The sequence below is a fragment of the Schistocerca serialis genome, chromosome 6, assembly GCF_023864345.2.
Source record: "Schistocerca serialis cubense isolate TAMUIC-IGC-003099 chromosome 6, iqSchSeri2.2, whole genome shotgun sequence".
Classification (NCBI taxonomy): Eukaryota; Metazoa; Arthropoda; class Insecta; order Orthoptera; family Acrididae; genus Schistocerca; species Schistocerca serialis.
Genome location: NC_064643.1, coordinates 552,193,306 through 552,213,345, shown reverse-complemented (window position 1 = coordinate 552,213,345; position 20,040 = coordinate 552,193,306). Strand labels below are relative to the sequence as shown.

Here is a 20,040-nt window from a genome sequence, read left to right as displayed (position 1 = left end):
AGGTAAAATGCCTTGCTTTCACTGATGATATAGCAATTATCACCAATAACAGAACAGAAGCAATTCACGCAGTGGAAAAACTACATGAAATTTCACAAAAATCCAGACTACAGATATGTTATGAAAAAACCAAATATATGGAAAGACAGCCAGAAAATAAATCCCCTTTAATCACAAAACATGGTAAAATTGCCACTTTAAATACCTCGGAGAAACTATACAGTCCTCAGGATTAAATCAAATCACCAATGAACAAAGAATCACCAAGCTCCAGAAGGCGTACAAGCTAACATGGATGCATTACAACAAGAAGTGCATTTCAACAGATGCAAATATTCTTTCAGAAGAAATCTAAACAGCTGAAACAATGGTGATTGACGGTCGTTCAAAAATTAGGGAAATAGAAAAGCAAGAAAAAAAATTCTCAGGAAGATTTATGGGGCAATCAACAAAAATGGCATTTCGCTGAAGAGACCACAAAACGAGCTCTATATAAAGACCAAACACAGTAACAGATGAAATCAGAAAACACCGAGCCAAATTTTATACACATATCTACAGGACGGAAGACTCCAGAACAGCAAGGAAACTTTTCAATATTATAACAAAGAGTAAATGCAGCACAGAATGGCTGAAAGAAGTCCAGAGGGATCTGCAGCAGATCAACATAAAAAAATCTCGAAGACTGCACTGAGTGCCGGAATAAAATCACAAGTGTGAAGTTTGAGGAATAAACATCACGCCAACCTGGTAAATCGAAGAAGGAGCATTCTGAGAGGATGATAAGCTTTTGGGAAGCAAAGAAGGAAAACATCCAGAGATGAAATTATGAATTCAAGTTCAATCGCTCTCCTAAAGGGGAACAATAATAATAATAGTAATAATATGCATGGCTTGTCTGAAGAAAGGGAAGAATTGTTTTTGTGAAATTTTGTTATTTTATATATAACTAAATACAGTTCATGGCAAGAATGAAATAATGTTTAAGCTTTCACTACTATCCGTTTTGCATTTTTGTCTAAGTGGGAGTTCTTGTGATTTTTCACTTTTTCACACAAATGTACAAAATCCCTAATTCATGTATTAGCTAATGAATTAACTTTTGGGCTGAAAGTCGCGATTTCTTACATTGCAGGCACACAACAACTTACGCTTGTTATACACTACTTTGTTAAACGTTCACTTGTAGTCACATTTATTTAATGTTGTTACTTTCTCAGACAATGAATCTGGTCTGGAAAGCGCTAATTTCTTTGTGGCTAACTTTTCCTCATAATTTTCTTTTCTGTTAATGCTTATTACATATTGAACAGAGTTCATGTTGACACTCTACAGGAAAGCCAGTTCGTGCACAGTAGACAACCAACTCCAAACACAAACTGCCATTTGCGGAAATGATTAAATTCAAGTAGTGCTATCTTGCCCAGGGGCAAGGGGAGCCATGGACCCTCTGAGCTCTCAGGGAAAGGAAAAAAAGTATAGCATAGTCTGATGTTTTTCTTTCAAGAAAATAATTTAGAAGTTGATATTACACTACTTTTTAATGATGTCAGGACTAGAAATTTTTTTATGGCTACTTACAAGTCGCCATTTGTCTTCCATAGTCAGGTCTCTACAGCTACAAGATGATGTCCATTCAAATTTCACACCTGTCGGATAAGAGTGGCGTTAGTAGTGCCACTATGAGGATGCAAACAGATTTGCTTTAAATACACACTGCAATGGTCGTGAGCATTAGTTACCTTCGAGATTGGGCATGGTGAGTTGGTGTTAGTCAAGAATGCCTTTAACATGACAAGGATGCCACTATCATCACCTCACTGAATGTGAACGAGATTGTGTAATAGGGCTATGAGAGGAAGGAGGGAAGAGATTAGTCTTTAACAGCTCGTCGACAATGAGGTCATTAGAGACAAGCTCGGATTAGGGAAGGATGGAGAAGAAAAGCGGCCATACCCTTTCGAAGGAATGAGCCTGACATTTGTCTTAAGCAGTTGGGGAAATCAGGAAAACCTAAATTTGGATGGCCGGATGCAATTTTGAACCATTGTCCTCCCGAATGCAAATGTGAATCCAGTGGGTGGACCACTGTGCTACTCCACTTCGTAGGGCTACGAGAAGCTGGATGTTCCTTCTGCAGTATTGCAGAAAGACTTGGCAGGTATGTAGGCACTGTACATGATTGCTTGATTGCTGGCAACAGTAGTCACGGGAATGTACGGTTGCAAGAAGACTGGGCTCCCGACAGCCCCATGGCACTACTGAGAGGGAAGACCATAATGTTCGGCATATGGCTGTGGCGCTTTGTATGCATCTGCAACAGCAATTTGAGCAGCAGTTGCCACCTCTGTGACACAACAAACTGTTACAAATCGGGTATGTCAAGGACAGCTCAAGCCTGACGCTCTGTAGCTTGCATTCTACTGACTCCAAACCACCACCATTTTTGACTTCAGTGGTGTCAAGCAAAAGCTCATTGGAGGGCAGGGTGGAGGTCTGTTGTGTTTTCTGATGAAAGCTGGTTGTGTCGCAGCGCCATGATGCCCATGTGTTGGTTAGGAAGTGGCCAGATGAGCACCTTCAACCAACCTGTCTGTGTGCTAATTCACATTGGACCCACACCTGGAGTTATGGTTTGTGGTGTGACAGCAGGAACACTCCCATGGTTATTCCACACACCCTGACCACAAATTTGATGAGAGTCTGGTGATTTGACCTGTTGTTTTGCCATTCGTTAACAGCATTCCAGGAGGTATTTTCCAGCTGGATAACACTCACCCACATACTGCTGTTGTAAGCCAACATGCTCTTCAAGTGTCAACATGTTGCAGTGACCTGCTTAACCACTAGATCTGTCTCCAGTTGAGCTCACTGGATATCATTGGACAGCAATTCCATTGTCATCCACAACCAGCATTAACTGCCCCTGTCAACTGCAACAGGCATATAACCCAATCCCACAAACTGACATCTGACACCTGTACAACACAATTCATGCACGTTTGCATGCTTGCATTCAACATCCTGACAGTTACGCCTGTTATTAATGTATCAGCATTTCACATTTGCAATGGCTTACCTTGCACTTACATTAACTAGTGATTTTGCAATGTTACTCACTTACATATGTTACCTAGGCAAATGTATTCTCAAAATTTCATTACTCTAAATTAATTATTTTTTGATACAGCAATTTTTCCTGCCAGTGTATGAAGTTCTTGTAAATATCCACCATCTGATGATGGGCCTGCATCAACCTGAAAGCTGGTTAATGGGGAAAATAAAAGTATTAAAAACATTATAAAGTGACTGGCTACAATTTCCACACAAACCATGTTGAATGCACTCATATTTGAATGTTTTTCTTTTTTTGGTTTCTGCAACCCTTTTTTCTCCAGTGTGCAATGTTAGGTATATTAATCTGTTTTTATTATTGTACATGATCAATAAAAGATATAGTCAAGGGCTTACCCAGGGGTCACTTAAGATTCTGGTGTGCTCTAGAGGGGGGGAGTTGTTTCCACTTAGGAAAGCATTAGAAAGTAAAGCAGCACTGTATTTTAGTCAAAGGTATTATAAGCTCAAGATTCTGTAACTCTTATTTTCTGGCTTTGCAAACCAGACGTGATTATGTTGCCTAGCCAACCACATTCTCTACCATCATGCTAGGTGCTAGGCCTGTTATAATGATGATGGATGCAGTTTCTCTGTGCAGCCTCCACACATGGATATGTCTATTGTGAGGCTGTACCCAGAACTAGGATTCAACTGAAAAGACGAAGTAACATCACTTCTGTGGTCAGTGTTGTCACTGGGTGCAATACTGTGAGCATGCCTCTCACTCCTGCCGCTGCCTCAAAGAAAGCCACAATGATGACTGCCGTGCTGAAAGTCCACGTTACTCCAGACATCATCGCACTGTCCACATGGATACTTGTCATGCTGTAAATAAACCCATTTCATGACTCAAGGTGTATGATGTGGTAGTATGATTCTGCTTGACTGAGTGAAGAATATGCATGTCATCTTTGGCACTGATTTTGTGAAGTTTGCATGCTACTGAGTATGGCTCTCCTGAACCAACTGATTCTTATTTCCACAATAGTTGTGGGATAAAGCGAATGGTCTTGCCGCAGCTGTAACACCAGTTCCCATCAGAACACTGAAGTTAAGCACTGTCAGACATGGCGAGCACTCAGATGGGTGACTGTTCAGGCCTGCCAAGCACTGTTGGCAAACGGGGTGCACTCAGCTCTTGTGAGGCCAATTGAAGAGCTGCTTGACTGAGAAGTAGCAGCTCTGGTCATGAAAACTGACAGCGGCCAGGAGAATGGTGTGCTGATCATGTGCCTCTCCATGTATGCATCCAACAACACCTATTGGCTGAGTATGGCACAGCAGTTGGCCAGAAGCGTTGGGCCATCTGAGGCCTGTTCAGACTGGGTCTAGAGTTTTATTTGCGAGGTAATGATAGTCTGTGACACTCCAGAGATTGTCCTGCAAAGCACTTAGTATGGCTCTCTCGATCTCATCTTTTGCTGATATGCATGACAGTTGTGTGATCCTGACCTCTGCAGGCAGCATTATTGTGAAACAATAACCTGCAGTTTTGATAGGCCACCATCCTGCCACTGTTGAATTCTCACACATGCTGGCATAACATGAGGCATAACATGATCTCACAACCACCCATCATTAAAATGTGATTTCTCAGTGAGAATTCTGCTGTGTGATCTTTCCTTATGTACAGAATGTAGATCGCATTAATCGCACTTGCTTTGTGCGGTTACACTGAAATGCTAATCCATACATGTTGTACACTTCATGCCTATTTTAATGGCAAACAGTGTAGCTGCTTGGTTTTTAATTCAGTGTCTGTATTCATTGTATGTACTTTTCCATTGTGTACGGCACGAGAGAACATACTTACAAGTGTACTATGATGAGAGGAGACTAACTGTAATTATCATTTTTGAAAAAGTTATTAAACATGTTTATTATTTTCAGGCTTTGTATCCCAAATTATGCTGTGGGTTTACTGAAGCACTATGTCCAGTGACTTTTGAGATAAGAATTATTGCAAACTTTGAAGAAAAGGAAATCTTATTCATCTTCCATTTTTAAAATAGCTGTATCTTATACATGTTTGATTTTAGGATACTAATTGCATACTCTTTGCTGTGCATAAACTCACATTGAATCGTATAGTTATGAAATTCTTATTACTGTAACCAGTATTGTGGAACACATTGTTTTGTCTTTATAGCTCCTTGATACTACACTTCATTTTTCGAGAGAAAGGAGTAGAGTATTGCATGCACTCTTGAAGAAAAGAGAGAGGGGGCAAGAGCTCTAATCTTTTGTTCTTGAACAGAAATCAGAATTAAATTTGACTAGCACACTGACACATTCTGTACCACAACCCTTCATTTGTGGAACATACTGCAACAAACTAAGTAAAGGAATAAATGTTTTTATGCTCTCCTATAGTTCATTATAAACAGTTTTGATAGCCTTTTGGGTGCTGAAGTAAACACTCCATAATGGAACTAGATTTCAAACAAATTCTTTACAATCTGTGTGTGTTCATGCAAATCGGAAACCTTTACCATCGTGTAGATACAGACATGGTCCCAACTGAATTTTAAACACGAAAGGTAAAGCTGTCCTTGACCTTAAGGTTGGTTGGGACACTGCACTGATACAGCACTTTACTAGGCATGGCTCTGTTGGGGATGATGTGCACTTTCCGACCCCCAACCTGTTATAGGGGGACCTACATGAACACAGACTCTAACATTGTTTAACTTGGTGTTTTTCTTTTACACTTCTCACTGCTAGAAGTGGAAGAAGTGATAAGTGACAGAAAAAATCCTATTACAGATTTGAGATTGCATACTAGAGCTCAAGATTTACTGTCCGACACTTACCCACTTGACCACACATGCATAGGCATACAGCTAATCATAATATTTATACTGCACAAGTGTGTTGATGAAATGGTGAATGGTTTTTGCTATGGTCTGTAGCTATCTTACTCTATACTCAGAAACAATGTTTTGTAAATTTTTGATGCCTTCGTTTAAGATACACTATCGTTATCTGTGTGCTGTTTGCAGCTCTCACTATACAGCATCCTCAAAAGTAATAACTCTTATTTTTCCTTACTCTTTTCTGAGTGTTCAGCTTGGTGGAACTATAGAAATCATGTAATATTTTAGTAATATACCATGCTGCTATCATCAGATGTCTTGACTTACTGACGAGGAAGGCACAAGTGCAGGGGTAGTATGTTCCATAAGCTGTACCAGGAACAAAAGCACTTCCGAATTCAAATAATGAGACCATGGTTACTTCCCCTGATGGTTGCTGAACATCCTAATGGTAACTGCTGCCTTGGTGGACTTTAAGCAAGCCTAAGATAGTTTTTGATGCTTTGCTCAGCTGAAACTTGCTGACTCCAGTTTTAAATTGCCAATAATATGAATGTCTGTGGACCTTTTTCAACAAATACCTAGCAAGCTGTTGTGTAGATAACAAGTTTTGTGCATCTACATCCACAGTCTGCAAACCACTGTGAAGTGCATGGCAGAGAGTACTTACCATTATATAAATTATTAGGATTTTTCTTGTTCCATTCATGTGTGAAACACAACAAGAATGGTTGGTTGAACACCTCTGTGTGTGCAGTAACTTGGCTAATCTTGTCTTCCTGATGCCTATGGGAGTAATACCTAGGGTTTTGTAGTATATTCCTAGATTCTTGAAAGCTGGTTCTTGAACTATTGTTAAGTGGGCTTTCATGATAATTTGTGTCTACTTACAAGTAGCTGAGAGTTCAGTTTTTTCAGCATTTCCTTGATGTTGTTCCATGGACCAGACAAACCTTTGACCATTCAGACTGACCATTTTTGTAAATGTTCAGTATCCCCTGATTAATCTTATTTGGTATGGATCCCACACACTTGATCAATTTTCTAGTATGGGTCACAAAAACGTTTTGTATGCAATCTCTTTTGTAGACTGATTGCATTTCCCTAGTGTCCTGTCAGTGATTTGAAGTCTGCCACTGACTTCACCTACATCTGATCCAATAACATTGCTCCAGTTACGGAAAATGTGGGAAAGACAATCACTCACCTGCAGAGGACCAATGTGTGGAGCACAGAGACACATAACAGGAAACAGACTTCACGCTAGCTTTCGAGCCCATGCTCTTTTTCTACCAAATGCACAGTCACTCACACAAACAACTGCACAGATATCCAAACATGCACTCCTGTGGCCACAGTGAGACTTATCATTGATACTTAGGTTTTGAAAGCTGTTGTCTGAGGTGATGGAGGTGGGGAGGGTTAGGTAATGATGCAGAGATAGGGTAGCAGGATAGAGGCAGGTCTTTGGACAGATAACTTTGCAGCTGCACAACAAGATGAAAGGAGTACAGAGGGTAGAGCAAGAAGAGGTACAGGAAGAGGGAGAGGAGGGGAAAGGGAGAAGTGAAAAAAAAGGAGAGGAAGGTGGAGGTTAAGAGGGATAAAGAAAGTGGAGAGATGGTGGGGAGGGGTAGAAAAGGAAAAGGGGAGATGGAGGGAAAGAGAGAGAGGGGGAGATTTCCCATTTTGGAAGGGTGGGGGGGGTGTGGAGCGGGGGGGGGGGGGGGAGAAGAGTCCTGGGAGAAGAAAGTGCACAACCTGCATAAGGAAGGAGCAGTGTGGACAGAAAAGAGGAGGGAAAAGGTAAAGTGCAGCAGAGGGAGCAGATTAGAAGACGTTTAGGCCAACGGGATTGCGAGAACTCAGGATATTCTGTTGAGACAATTCTGATCTGCGTAGTTCAGAGATACTTGTGTATCTACCTGTAAGCATTTGCTAGTTCAGTTTTTCCACCATCTGATGCTAAACAAGCCTGGGACCATTCACACTGACCTTCTTTGTATACGTTCGATATTCCCTGTCAATCACATTTGTTAGGGATCCTACACACTTGAGCAATATCCTAGGATGGGTCACACAGATGTTTGGCACCATATCCCAAGTTCTCGCAATCTCCCTGGCCTAAACCCCCACTAACCTGTTCCCACTTTACCTTTGTCTTCCTCTCCATGCACTGTCTTCTCCCACAACACACTCTTGCTCTCTTGCCCAACCCCCCCCCCCCCCCCCCCCCCCCTGCTCCGCACCACCACTACCATACAGACATTTCCCTCTTCTTATATCACTTTTTCCTGTACCCTCTTTACTCCTTTCATCTTGTTGTGCAGCAGCTGAGTCATTTGTCAAAAGTCCTGCCTGTTTCCCACTATCTCCCCCCCCCCCCCCAACTTTTGCATTCTCCTGTACCCCCTCCCCACCTCTGTCAGCTCAGACAACAGCTTTCAATAATCGTGTATCAATAATAAGTCTCACTTTGGCCACAGGAATGCATGTTTTTGGTATCTATTTGGTTGTGTGTGAATGTGTGTGCTTTTGCTAGAAAAGAGCAAGAGCTCAAAAGCTAGTGTGAATGCTTTTTGCTGTTATGTTTCTGTGTGCTCCATGCATCAGTCTTCTTTCTGTGTGTGAGTAATTGCTTTTCTCTTATTTTATGTATTGCTCTGTCCATGAATTTCCTTGATTGTTCCATTTTGTATCCCCACAGGTTGGTATACCCAGGTATTTGCATGAGTTAACTGATTCCAGTACTGACTAATTGTTATTGTAATCAAGGATATTACTTTTTTTTCATTTTGTAAAAAGCACCATTTTATATTTCTGAACATTTAAAGTAAGTTGCCCATCTTTACATCTCTTTCAAACCTTAACAAAGTCAGGTTGAATACCTATGAAGCACTTCCAGATCGTACCTTATTACATACAATTGCAAAATCTGCAAAAAGGACTGCTAGATCATTAATATACTACACAACATGATCATCAAAGATCCCAACAGACTTAATTACTGCATTCTACCTTATAAACAATCCTCATTCAGTCAAATGTTTAAGGTGGTAGGGTGGTATTTAGTCAAAATCTTTTCAGAAGTCAAGAAATATACCATTGCCTTTAGCCGTGGCTTTCAGGATGGTATGTGAAAAAGTGCAAATGGGTTTCACCTATTTTTGGAGTGACAATTGTGTTTTATTGTGTACTCTTTGGTAATGTAATGTTCAGATTTGCTTTATTACGAGAACCATGTATGGCTCTGAATTTCTTTGTGTCATTGTTCAAGTGTGGATTTTCCTGACCAGTGTGATAAATGCCTGGTCAGTGAAGGCCAAAATCATATTTGAGAGAGCAGAGTAGTACAGGTTGCTGACTGGGGTATGGAAGAGACATTAAACATTATAGCTCTTTCACTTTCCATTGAATTTAGATGATACATTGCAGGTAAAGTGCAATTGCATTATTGCTTTTGTCTTTTGTCAAATCCTATCTGTGTTTGACCTTTGCCAATGTGCTGTGTCCCTCAGTAGATCAGATGATCTGATTGTAGCATTATGCTAAATATCTGTACTATTGTGTGATTTATGACATTTCATCTGGCTTGAGGCCCAAGGATCACTAAAGTACGTAACAGCTTAGCTGTAGCTCACGTATGCCTCATGTCCTGTACTACAGAAATTAACATCCAAATCAATATTAATTTTCTTAAAAGTATTTTGTTTACAGAGAGCTCACCAGCTATGTAATTTTATGCATTCTGTGCTTACAGAAAAAAATCTACGGCATGGCAGAGATGAAAATCAATCTTCAGAAGGGAAGCCAGAACCACCTGCAAGAAATAAAACTAAACCAAAGAAAACAGAAATTCCAGAACAGCCTCAGGGGAAGGTAAGATATACACTCCTTTACATGCTTCTTAGTACCTTAGTAGCACTCTGTAGCATCATTTTTTGTTGTTCCTGTACAGAGATGGGGATGAGAAAGAAGAATGTGTTGAGGTGCACATTCAAAATATAACCTCCCTTGTTCTCAGGTACCATGACTGTTGAAGAATAAGGGCTGCACAGGCAGCATTGATAACGGTTATGGCAAAAACTGAACAAAAATCTATAGTGCTTTAACTGAAGTTTGCAGTGGTATAACAGCAAACTGTATTTCAGTTTCCCACTGGGCTAGTAATTTTTTTCCACTGGACCAGTAATCTTTGTTATGATCAAGTGAACATAAACAGTGATACCAGACCAGGAAAGCAAGTATGTGAACAGATGAACAAAGTATAAAGCTGCTAGCAGATGCTCTTAAAGAAGGCTGCCATGTTACTTGTGAAGGACTTTTTGAGTACACATGGATTCCACCAATTTCAGTGCCTAGAAGTCTTACATGTTATGTAAACCAGAGAAAACTTTCTTCATAATGAATCCATTACAGCTTTACTACTGAACAGAAGCAGAGATAGCTGGACATTGCAGCCCTTTTTGAAACAGAGATTTGATGTTAAAGACAGAGCATTCTCACTTCAAACTGTCCACCCCGATAGCTGAGTGGTCAGCATGACGTATTGCCATCCTACAGGCCCGGGTTCGATTCCTGGCTAGTTCAGGGATTTTCTCTGCTCAAGGACTGGTTGTTGTGTTGTCTTCATCATCATTTAATCCCCACCTGGTGCGCAGGTCGCCCAATGTGGCATCAAATGTAATAAGACTTGCACCAAGGTGGCCGGACCTGCCCCGTAAGGGGCCTCCCGGCCAATGACGCCAAATGCTCATTTCTGTTTTCCACTTCAAACTGCCCCTACTGTTGAAACTTGAGTTACGGACTGAGAGATCCAATTTCTATGTGGTAAAGGAATTTTTGCCAAGTTCAAAAGTCAAACAGATGATACTCTTTGCTCATGATTATCAAGAATTAATCTATATACTGGACTGGGAATTGATGTGTGCCTTTGAAAATGATGATATATGTTGCTTTCAGCCTTTCATTATTCTACTACAGATTCCTTACACAGCCACACTGTAGTTATTATTGTATTAGTTATGTAATTATTATTCACCTGAACATGCTTTATGATCAAGTCACAGTGTTATAGAGGTCCCATGAGAGAGCGAGAGAAGGAAACAGAAAATGACTGGTCGGCTTCAAGTTCCATGTTAATATTTTGTAGTTTTCTGTGATATAGTATTCAGTAATTATTACAGTTGTTTATTGCTTGAGTCCTACACAAGCAAATGTAATTCATGTTTGGAAGTACATTACAAATTTCATGTTTGTTTTCAGCAAAGAACAGCCACAATGAAATATTGTTCATGTCATTGTAAACCTAAATCTCATTTCTCATTCCTTATTTTGTGTAGGCTAGTAGTAAATGTCATGTGTAAGTTCATTTCCATACCTACAAAAAGTAACATATTTGTGTACATATGTTTTTCATTCCCTTGAAATACTGTGGTGTTGCATAGTTGTATAATAGATCACTAAAATTTTGGCATGATAAAAACATTACATGTTAATTTTACTAGTTTTGCCAGCATGGACAACCTACTGCCTTCCATTTCATAGCTATTACTGAAGTACTACATTTATGCAGAAATAACTCCAATTAAACCCCTTAGTGTACTAGCTGTATTAGCTCAAGTTTCCATTCAAATGTGATTTATTCTTTTGCAACTAATGGCACCAGGTATAATTGACTGGACGCTTTCTTGTTTTGCTTCTGCTGTTTTTTTTACCACAGAATATGAAATGAGCCCCTAAAAAGTATCACATCGTGATTTTTGTACTATGAAGAAAAATTTGTCAGGCCATTCATTCTGCTATATGTGAAAATTCTTGTAGCTTTAGGCTCCTTGGATGTGCTTGTTGCATGCAGCAGAGCAGAATCTGTGGCATATGAATAAGCTACCATCTAAAAGAGAGATTTCTCTCCAAATCATGGAGGTTATAATTCTCACTTCTTTCCCCTGTTTAATGTTACACATGTGTATTCCATAATAAAATTTGTTAAAACTCTGATTTCATCTTGAATATGAGGTTGCATCTTAAAATTCACTCCTCTGGCTCTTTTGTCATTGGCTGGTTGTGTGCAGTGCAAAATTTTGCATGGAGTTGCCACTACTAACCTTTATTTGGGCATCAGTTGTGATGCTGATATTTGCTGTAATCTGATTTCAGCCTGTGACTATCGAACCGTGTGCCAAACCACAACCAGCCGCCAGAAGGAAGAAGCGCCCAGCAAGCCAAATTGAGCGGCTTTCAGTCATACAGGAACCAAAGGAGCCAGAGTGTGAAGTGAACAGTGACTTTAAAACATTGCCACAAACCACCCCATTGTACAAAGTGAGAAAGGAGAGTTATAGACTATACAGTGGATCCCTGAGAAGTCTTAAGTCTTCAAAATCATATAGATCTTTCCGAACATGCAGATCAGGTGACTACAGTGAATATCAGTGGTATGATGCTAAAGATGATTCTGTATATGATTTTCATGATTGCTATAGTAATTTCTATGAGCCAGTTGGAATATTTGATACAAATGAAGAACAATGTACTGCACTGACAAATGTCAGTAAATGTAAATCACCTCTGAACACATCTCAGAATGGTGACCTCATCAAAAGAATGAATTCATCTGAAGAAATTGACCTAGAGAGTTTCAACACAAATGATCCCTTGGCACACGGCAGCAGAGTTTTGAGCACTGGAAGCATAAGCAAGGAGTCACATTCTTCCATTACTGCTTCTCTGCAGACTTCATCTTCATCACGCAAAGAGAAAGGGACAAGTGGATTCTTTTCCTTTCTTCGGTGGTTCAAGAAAGGCAAAAGTGGAGGAGATGAAGAAGATGATGAAGTTGGGGATTTTGCAGATGGTTTGGTGCTGCCATCAATCCCTTCAACTCCAAAACTGATACGGACACAGAGTTCAAGTTGTGGTAGCATTGATACACTTTTTAGCACTGCTACAGTTAACAGTTTTGCTTTTGTTACTCCTGCAGCATATCGACCGTTTGGTTCAGCAAATCCACCAGAAAAGTGGATTGCCATTGGACCTGAAACAGAAACGTACAAAAAACGTGTTCTTAACAGGGACAGATTAAGGGAACAGGAAAAGTATTTAACTCTAAAGAAAAAGTACCAATTGTATGGTAGTGATACAATATTACGAAGTGGTGTGAACACTCCAAATGATAGCCCTGTCCTTGCTACAAGAAGGCAGAGAGCAACAAATGTGTTGAATGGTGCAAATCATGTCATTCCAATTTCTCCTCCAGGTAGTTTAAATTCACTTGGTAAGAAAAAACGTAGAGCTCCAATTCCTCCCGAGTTTGTGAAGCCAGAGTGTAATGACTACAGCCTTCCAAATACATTGGAACACAAGCATAACAAAAATAGTATGGACAATGGTGAAGTGAGTAGTCTCAATCAACCACGTCATAAAAGGAGTGCTAGTGAGTCCTGCAAAGACAGAAGAGCTGGTGCATATTGCCATGTGAGAGGAAAACGAAGAGCTCCACCACCCCCCCTGGTAAATAAAAATTCAACAAATGGTATTGCGGATCCTATAGATAAGCACAGTCCACAATTTTCAAGTATCGGTAGAAAGAAGCGACCAGCACCCCCTCCCCCAGCAATAGAACAATCGGGAGAAACAAGCGCAAAGAAAAGCAAGGACAAAGAAATACAGGCAGATGATAAAAAGACAGAGAATAGGTTATCACAAGAGGAAAAGGAAAGGCTAATTGCTAACATTGCAAAACTGAAAGCACATGCAGACAGGAGAAGTATGGGATCACCACCATCTTCTCCTGTAACTGTAAGGTCAGATTTGGGTGCTAAGAATGAACCTGTAGTCTGCAATGATTCTTTAAAACTAGAACGTGGGGTCTTGAAACCTAATAAAGAAATGCCGAAGATAGATTCGGGGTCATCAGATTCGAAAGCTGCACCTGTATCACCTCGTCCGTGGTACAAAAGGAGCTTGGTGTCGAGAGAAAATAGCATAACAGGATTCAAGAAAGATTTTATGAAAAGTCTTGAGAAGAAGAAAGATAAAGATAAAAGTAAGGAGTGTGACTGGATGCCAGAATCTGGTATTCCAAGAATAAACAATGTTGCTATATCTAATGATGGAAGCAGCATTGTAACCAGCAGCAGATTCAATATATTTTCACGGTTAGAAAGAAATGATGAAAAAAAGAAAGAAGCAGAGAAGAGGAAGTCACAAGTTTCAATTCTTGCAAGTATTAGTGAGCTCGATCGAGAGGCTGCAGAGATAGTGCAGAAGGAACATGCACGAGAACAAGCACTTATGGCAGCACATGATGAAAAATTCTACACTCAGCCTGAAGTAAATGCAAACAAATTGGATGTAGTTGTTGAAGAACCCATATCTGAAAATGTGGAGGTTCCTAAACGCAGCTCAGCTAGAGAACTTATTTCTCTTTTCAATGCTATAAGTAATGTGACAAAAGTGACAGTGAATTCATCATTTTTTTCAAAGGATGGTGTCAAACAGTATTCCAAGGAAGTTACAGAAAAACGATTTTCGTTTGCTGGTGAAAGTGTTAAAGGTGATAGTAAAGTGACACCTGAAAACCATGAAGAATTAGAACAGAAACAACAACCCACCAGTAATTCAATAATTTCAGGAGCTACATCAAGCACATCTGTTACAGTACATCAGTCTGTATTTGCTGAGGGTGGTGGCTTTCCAGTAAATATACCCAATGTTCAAGAAGAGATATTACCTTTAGCCACTGATGCTGACAATTCCATATTAACTGGTCATCCATCCTCAAAGAGTACAGAAAAATCACATTTCCGCCTTTCGCACAGCAACGGTATTGTAGAGAATAACCAGCCTCAGAGAGCAACACCTGTTTCCTCAAACACCTCCAATAATAGTAATGGTTCTGCTAAACCATCTGAAAACACCACCACTAATAAAACAGCATTACAAATAGCAGGTGATCATAAACCAAGACAGCTTTCAATCTGGGCATGCCCTAGATGTACACTTGAGAATCCTCGTTGGAGGCTTACATGTGATGCTTGTGGTAAATGGAAACCCTCTAATATTGAGGAAAGGCCTGCAGGGACCAAGGATTTAAATCTCCAGAAAACTTCAGACAGTGATGAAAGTCCAGCTAAGAGAAATGTTGAAGAGCAAGTGAAAAGTGAGGTTGCTGATACAGTTGTAAATAAGCCTAAAGGTGCTATTGACTGGGAGCAGGAACTAAAACGATATTTTCCACCCAGTGGAAATCAGAATGTTTCTAAGCGAACAGTAAATGGTGAAAGGACAAGTAACTCAGAAAAGCAAAAAGTAGGCAAAGATTCTTTGGGTCTTGATGCTGGAGTAACATCCGTTCAAGCAGTTTCCCAAGCAAACAGTTCACAGACAGTGGTAAAAGATAGTATTTCTACTTCAGGAAATGTCAGAGTACTACATGATACCAGCAACGTAGAAGCAACTGCCATTGATATTAAAAAGACAGAGAATGATCAGAAACAGACCAGTCAGTTGATTTCAAAGAATGACAGTAGCTCATCTACAGTCAATGGACTTCAGGAAGATCCAGATGTTGATGAAGTAAGAAAGGCGCGAATTGCATTCTTTGGTCAGGCTGGAAGCAATAACAATAGCACCAGTAAATACGATGACTCTCCTTCTGTAGAAGTTTTAAATAAAGAAAATAAGTCTGTAAAAACAGAAAGGATATATACAGGAAAAATAAAAATGCCTGCAGATGAAGCTGAGAAACAGAAGTTGAAGGAAATGTTAAAAGAGATGAAAGATTCTCTCCCAAAACGCCCAAAAGGGACTACCAGTCAGGCTAGTGCAAAGACTTCAGAACCCAGCATTGATATTTTAAAGCAAAACAACAATGTTTTGAATCATGAAAAGGATAATGCAAAACTTGCCATCGGTCAAGGGGCTATTAAGAAGATTCCACTACAAAGAGGCAGCCATGCCAGCAGAGGAAATAGCATGTTGACAGAAGAGGGGTCTTCAAAACTGAGTGAAATCAAAACAAGTAAAACACACAGTTCTGAAGTTACTGTAGAAAATATTACAATGAACAAATTCAACGGTTCAAAGCCACTCAAAGTTTCAGCCTCTGTTCAAACAAATTCTGTTATACGGAAAGTTGAACAGACATCTGAACCAGTTAACAGCTACTTACAAAAAAGCTGTGACAGTAATTTGCAAGTAGTCAAGAGAGCTCAGGTAAATGGATCTGTATTGCCAGTAACAGTAGAAGAGATATCTACTGCTGCAGTTAAAGATGGTGTCTTGTTTACATCAGCAAGCAAGCAGTACAATCGCATTGGCAAAGGAACATTTGAGCTAATACATGCAAGAGATTTTGCAAGCATAGAAGCAACAAAAACTGGTAATGAAACTAATATGCCACATGTCTATGCTAACTATCCACCATCTTCTGTTGATTCTATTGCACAGGGAACCACAACTGCTACAAGTGTTGGGGACAAGAACAGCATATCACCTCAACCATTGTCAAGACATTCAGCAACTCCAGACAAAAATTCAATTGGTTCTAAGGTGACAGACATTCCAGTGCATCATAATCAGCAAAATCAGAAGCAGCCTTCGAGTGGTAATCAGCCTCTTCCATCAACATCTGGCCTGAAGTCACCAAAGTCCAAATCTCCTCGCCATGTAGTGAAGGACCACAGTAGGGCAGCATCAGAAGCAAGTACCAGGTCTGCAGATAGTAGCAGTGGGGACAACAGTGAAATAGAGCGTCTCACAGCACAGCTAACTTTACCCAAAGGACTGGCTGATTTCAAAGGTAATCATTGGCCCAATTGTCAGTAATTTATAATACATCCCACAGAAACTACTTATGTGATTAACTATTCAGATGTCATGTGTGCTCAGCTTTTGTACTAGGTAGATATTGCATGATCAGTAATGTGTAATTTGCATCTTTAATATATATTATGTGGGGATAGATCATTACTTAGCAAAACAAAAAGAGAAGAAGCATGGAGGAGCTCACTGCTGCTTAGAAAGGGTGATAAATTGCTTAGCTTTTGGATCAACACACACACACACACACACAGAGAGAGAGAGAGAGAGAGAGAGAGAGAGAGAGAGAGAGAGAGAGACTACTGTTCTCTCTCTCTGTCCAGGTGTATGTGCATTTCGATTAGCACTGTAGAAGTGCTTTGTCTTTCTACCAAACAATTTGTTATCACTTTGATGTGCTTATCCACTGCACCTTCAGTCTTTACAAGTCTTCACAACATAAAATACAGTTTGTATTGTGTTCCTAGTGACTAGTTATTTAAGTAATTTAGCAAAGAATCATATATACAATAAACGTTAGAGACGACGTACAAAGTAGAATATTCATAATGCATATTTATTTTTGTTGTTTGGTTTCTAGGAAACTGTCAGACTGTAAAAGCAATAATCAATTAAATATGCCTTTAGTTTAGCCTTAAAACTACTGAGTTTACTTACTGATTTAATATGGTTAGGCAGATTATTGTAAATTTTGATCCCAATATGCAGAGTGCCTTTTTGGCACAATGTTTGTTCTCACCTGATCCATATGAAGATTAGATTTTTGTATTGTATTGTATGCATGTATATCTTCATTTTTAATAAGATATCTGGGTGTCTATCAATATATTTTTTTTTATGAAAACTGACGATTTGTATATAAAAGTGCAAGGAAGAGGAAGAATTGACATTTTTTGAATATGGGTCTGCTTGATTTCCTTTTGTTTACCCCTTCAATAATTCTTAATATTCTCTTTTGCATCCTGAAAAGTTTAATATTTGTTGTTGTTTTGCCCCAGAAGATTAATTCCTAATTGGTCAAGCTTCTGCAGTAAGGGATTATGGCCAATGATGTTGAAAGCTTTGGATAAAACAAGGCATATACCTACCACAAACTCACTCTCATCTATTTTAGCATAGATTTCATTAAGAAATTCATATATTGCACACTCAGTTGAATAGCCTTTCCTGAAACCATGCTGTGAGGAAGAGAGAATTTTATGTTTATTTAGGAAATCAGACAATCTCTTATTTAAAAAAAAAAAAAAAAAAAAAAAAAAAAAACAATTTTCTAAAATTTTTGAGAATACAGGCAGTAGGGCCTATAATTTGAAATTTCTTCTGGGTTTCCTGTTTTGAGCAGTAGTTTCAGTTTTGCCATTTTTAAGCATGAAGGGAAGGTTCCCGATGCCAGTGAGCTGTTGCACAACTGTGTCAAGGGGTCAGCTAAAGCAAGACAGCATTTTTTTAATAATTGCATCTGGTATTCCATTAATTCCACATGAGTATTCTGTTTTCAAGTCTTTCATAACAGATAAGATTTCTTCTGTATTGGTGGGTTAGAGGGACACTGATGTAGACACATTTCTTATGCTACTGGATGATGGAGGTGATATTTTGTTCTTTTCTTCCAGTCCACTCACTAACTGTTCACTTATGTCTGCAAAATTTTTGTTGGAAGTCTATGAAATTTTTGATGGGCAAGACATCATTTATCCTTTTTAACATAAGTTTATATTTTAATGTTGTTTGGTTTCACATGCTATTTGATTTTTGATAACTACCCATATAGCTTTAGATTTGTTCTTTGAATTTTCAATGAGTTTGGTTACCAGTGATCTATCCTGATAAACATATTATAGCCCGTCCTGTATTTTACATCAGTGTTGTTTACATCTTATAAATGATGATAACTTAAATAATTTGTGTTATTTAAAAGTAATATCAAAAATTATTTTCATTTTTGTTTATTAACAGAAAGATTCCTTAATATTCATAATTTTTCCTCACATGTACTAAATTATGTATCAAAAATTGTGTAGATTTTGATAATTGGATTTATGTGTTTTTTTCTGTTTGTAATTAGATCATAGGAGTACTCTGTTTCAACATAGCTAAATAGAAATTGGTAAATATCAAGTATAATAACTGACAGAAGTGTAACTGCCTAACACAGTGCTAAATTAAAGAAACATGGTCAAAGAGAAAATAAGTACACTGTACACTTTTAGCAACTAAAACCAAAGAAAAGAATGATAATATGAGATACTGTACTGCATCCAGTCATAATTCACACAATGGTATGTGCTTTAGTAGCTATTGCACATTGCCCTTTGATGTAAAATCCAGTAACGTCTCCTTAGTACATTTTCTGAGTCCTGTGTTTTGCCATTACAAGAACCACTCTCCTTTTCCTTGGTAGTTACATTCTTACTGTAAAAATGACTAGAAAGGTTGCCACATCAGTTTCATAATTGTTTTGCTAGTGTGACAAACTGTAATGAGTATTACTGGTATCTTGAACAGCTGACCTGCAGGCATCTCCTCCAGAGCATAACATGAACACTTTAGCAGTAAACCGCCTGTTGCGTCGTCTGGAAGCTGCAATAGCGGGCGGGCAGCATCACCAAGCAGCTGGGCTCGCTAGAGATCTGGCCCGACTCAAAATCAGCTGCTCTGTAACCCGACAGCGACATGCCTTAGACAAGAGTCCTTCGTCAATCATGTAAGCATTTCTGCAATGTTTGTCAGTTGTTTTAACAACTTATCACAGATTATCACAGAACATATGCTCCATTGAATTGTAGCAAAAATGAAGAAGAACAGTTTTCATGTTATTTAAATATTACTTATAGCTCTAAAAATACAGGCATTTAACATTACTTGGTTGAATCTGAGGATTAATGTTGTTTGTTTGTGTAACTGTTCTGTGGAGTTGATTACTGTCAGTGTGCTAATCTTGTAGTATCATCCTTGTGTTTGTGATTACTATGATGAAAGAGGTAGTGCCAAAAGACGTGGAACATTTCATCATCAGTAGTGGCATGTATACTGGTTTTGAATGACAGGGCAAGAGGGCTTGGCACGTTGCCCCAGAACCTCATGGATGGAAGCTGGATGTCCACCCTTTCTTCTCCTTTCTGTCCAAATTTCAAAAGTGGAAAAAAAGTTTCCTCATCTGGATTTATTTGGATTAAGTGCCAGAACCCTATTAAAATTTAGCTGCTTTGGCCACAAAATCATTGTACCATTTGTAAGCTTTTTCACCACTGCTGATAGTGGGGGATGCAGGGAATGGAGGAAG

At 39.2% G+C, this 20,040-nt stretch overlaps 1 protein-coding gene across 2 annotated transcripts in view; it reads left to right on the top strand.

The window, feature by feature from the left end:
• The window catches only part of LOC126483695 (uncharacterized), a 436,703-nt gene that overhangs the window by 350,803 nt on the left and 65,860 nt on the right, over window positions 1-20,040 (top strand). For both annotated transcript variants that reach the window (XM_050106783.1, XM_050106784.1), the window contains 3 exons: window positions 9,694-9,812; window positions 12,093-16,737; window positions 19,263-19,461. In XM_050106783.1, coding sequence (XP_049962740.1) covers window positions 9,694-9,812; window positions 12,093-16,737; window positions 19,263-19,461 — 4,963 coding nt within the window. The remainder of the gene's footprint in view (window positions 1-9,693; window positions 9,813-12,092; window positions 16,738-19,262; window positions 19,462-20,040) is intronic.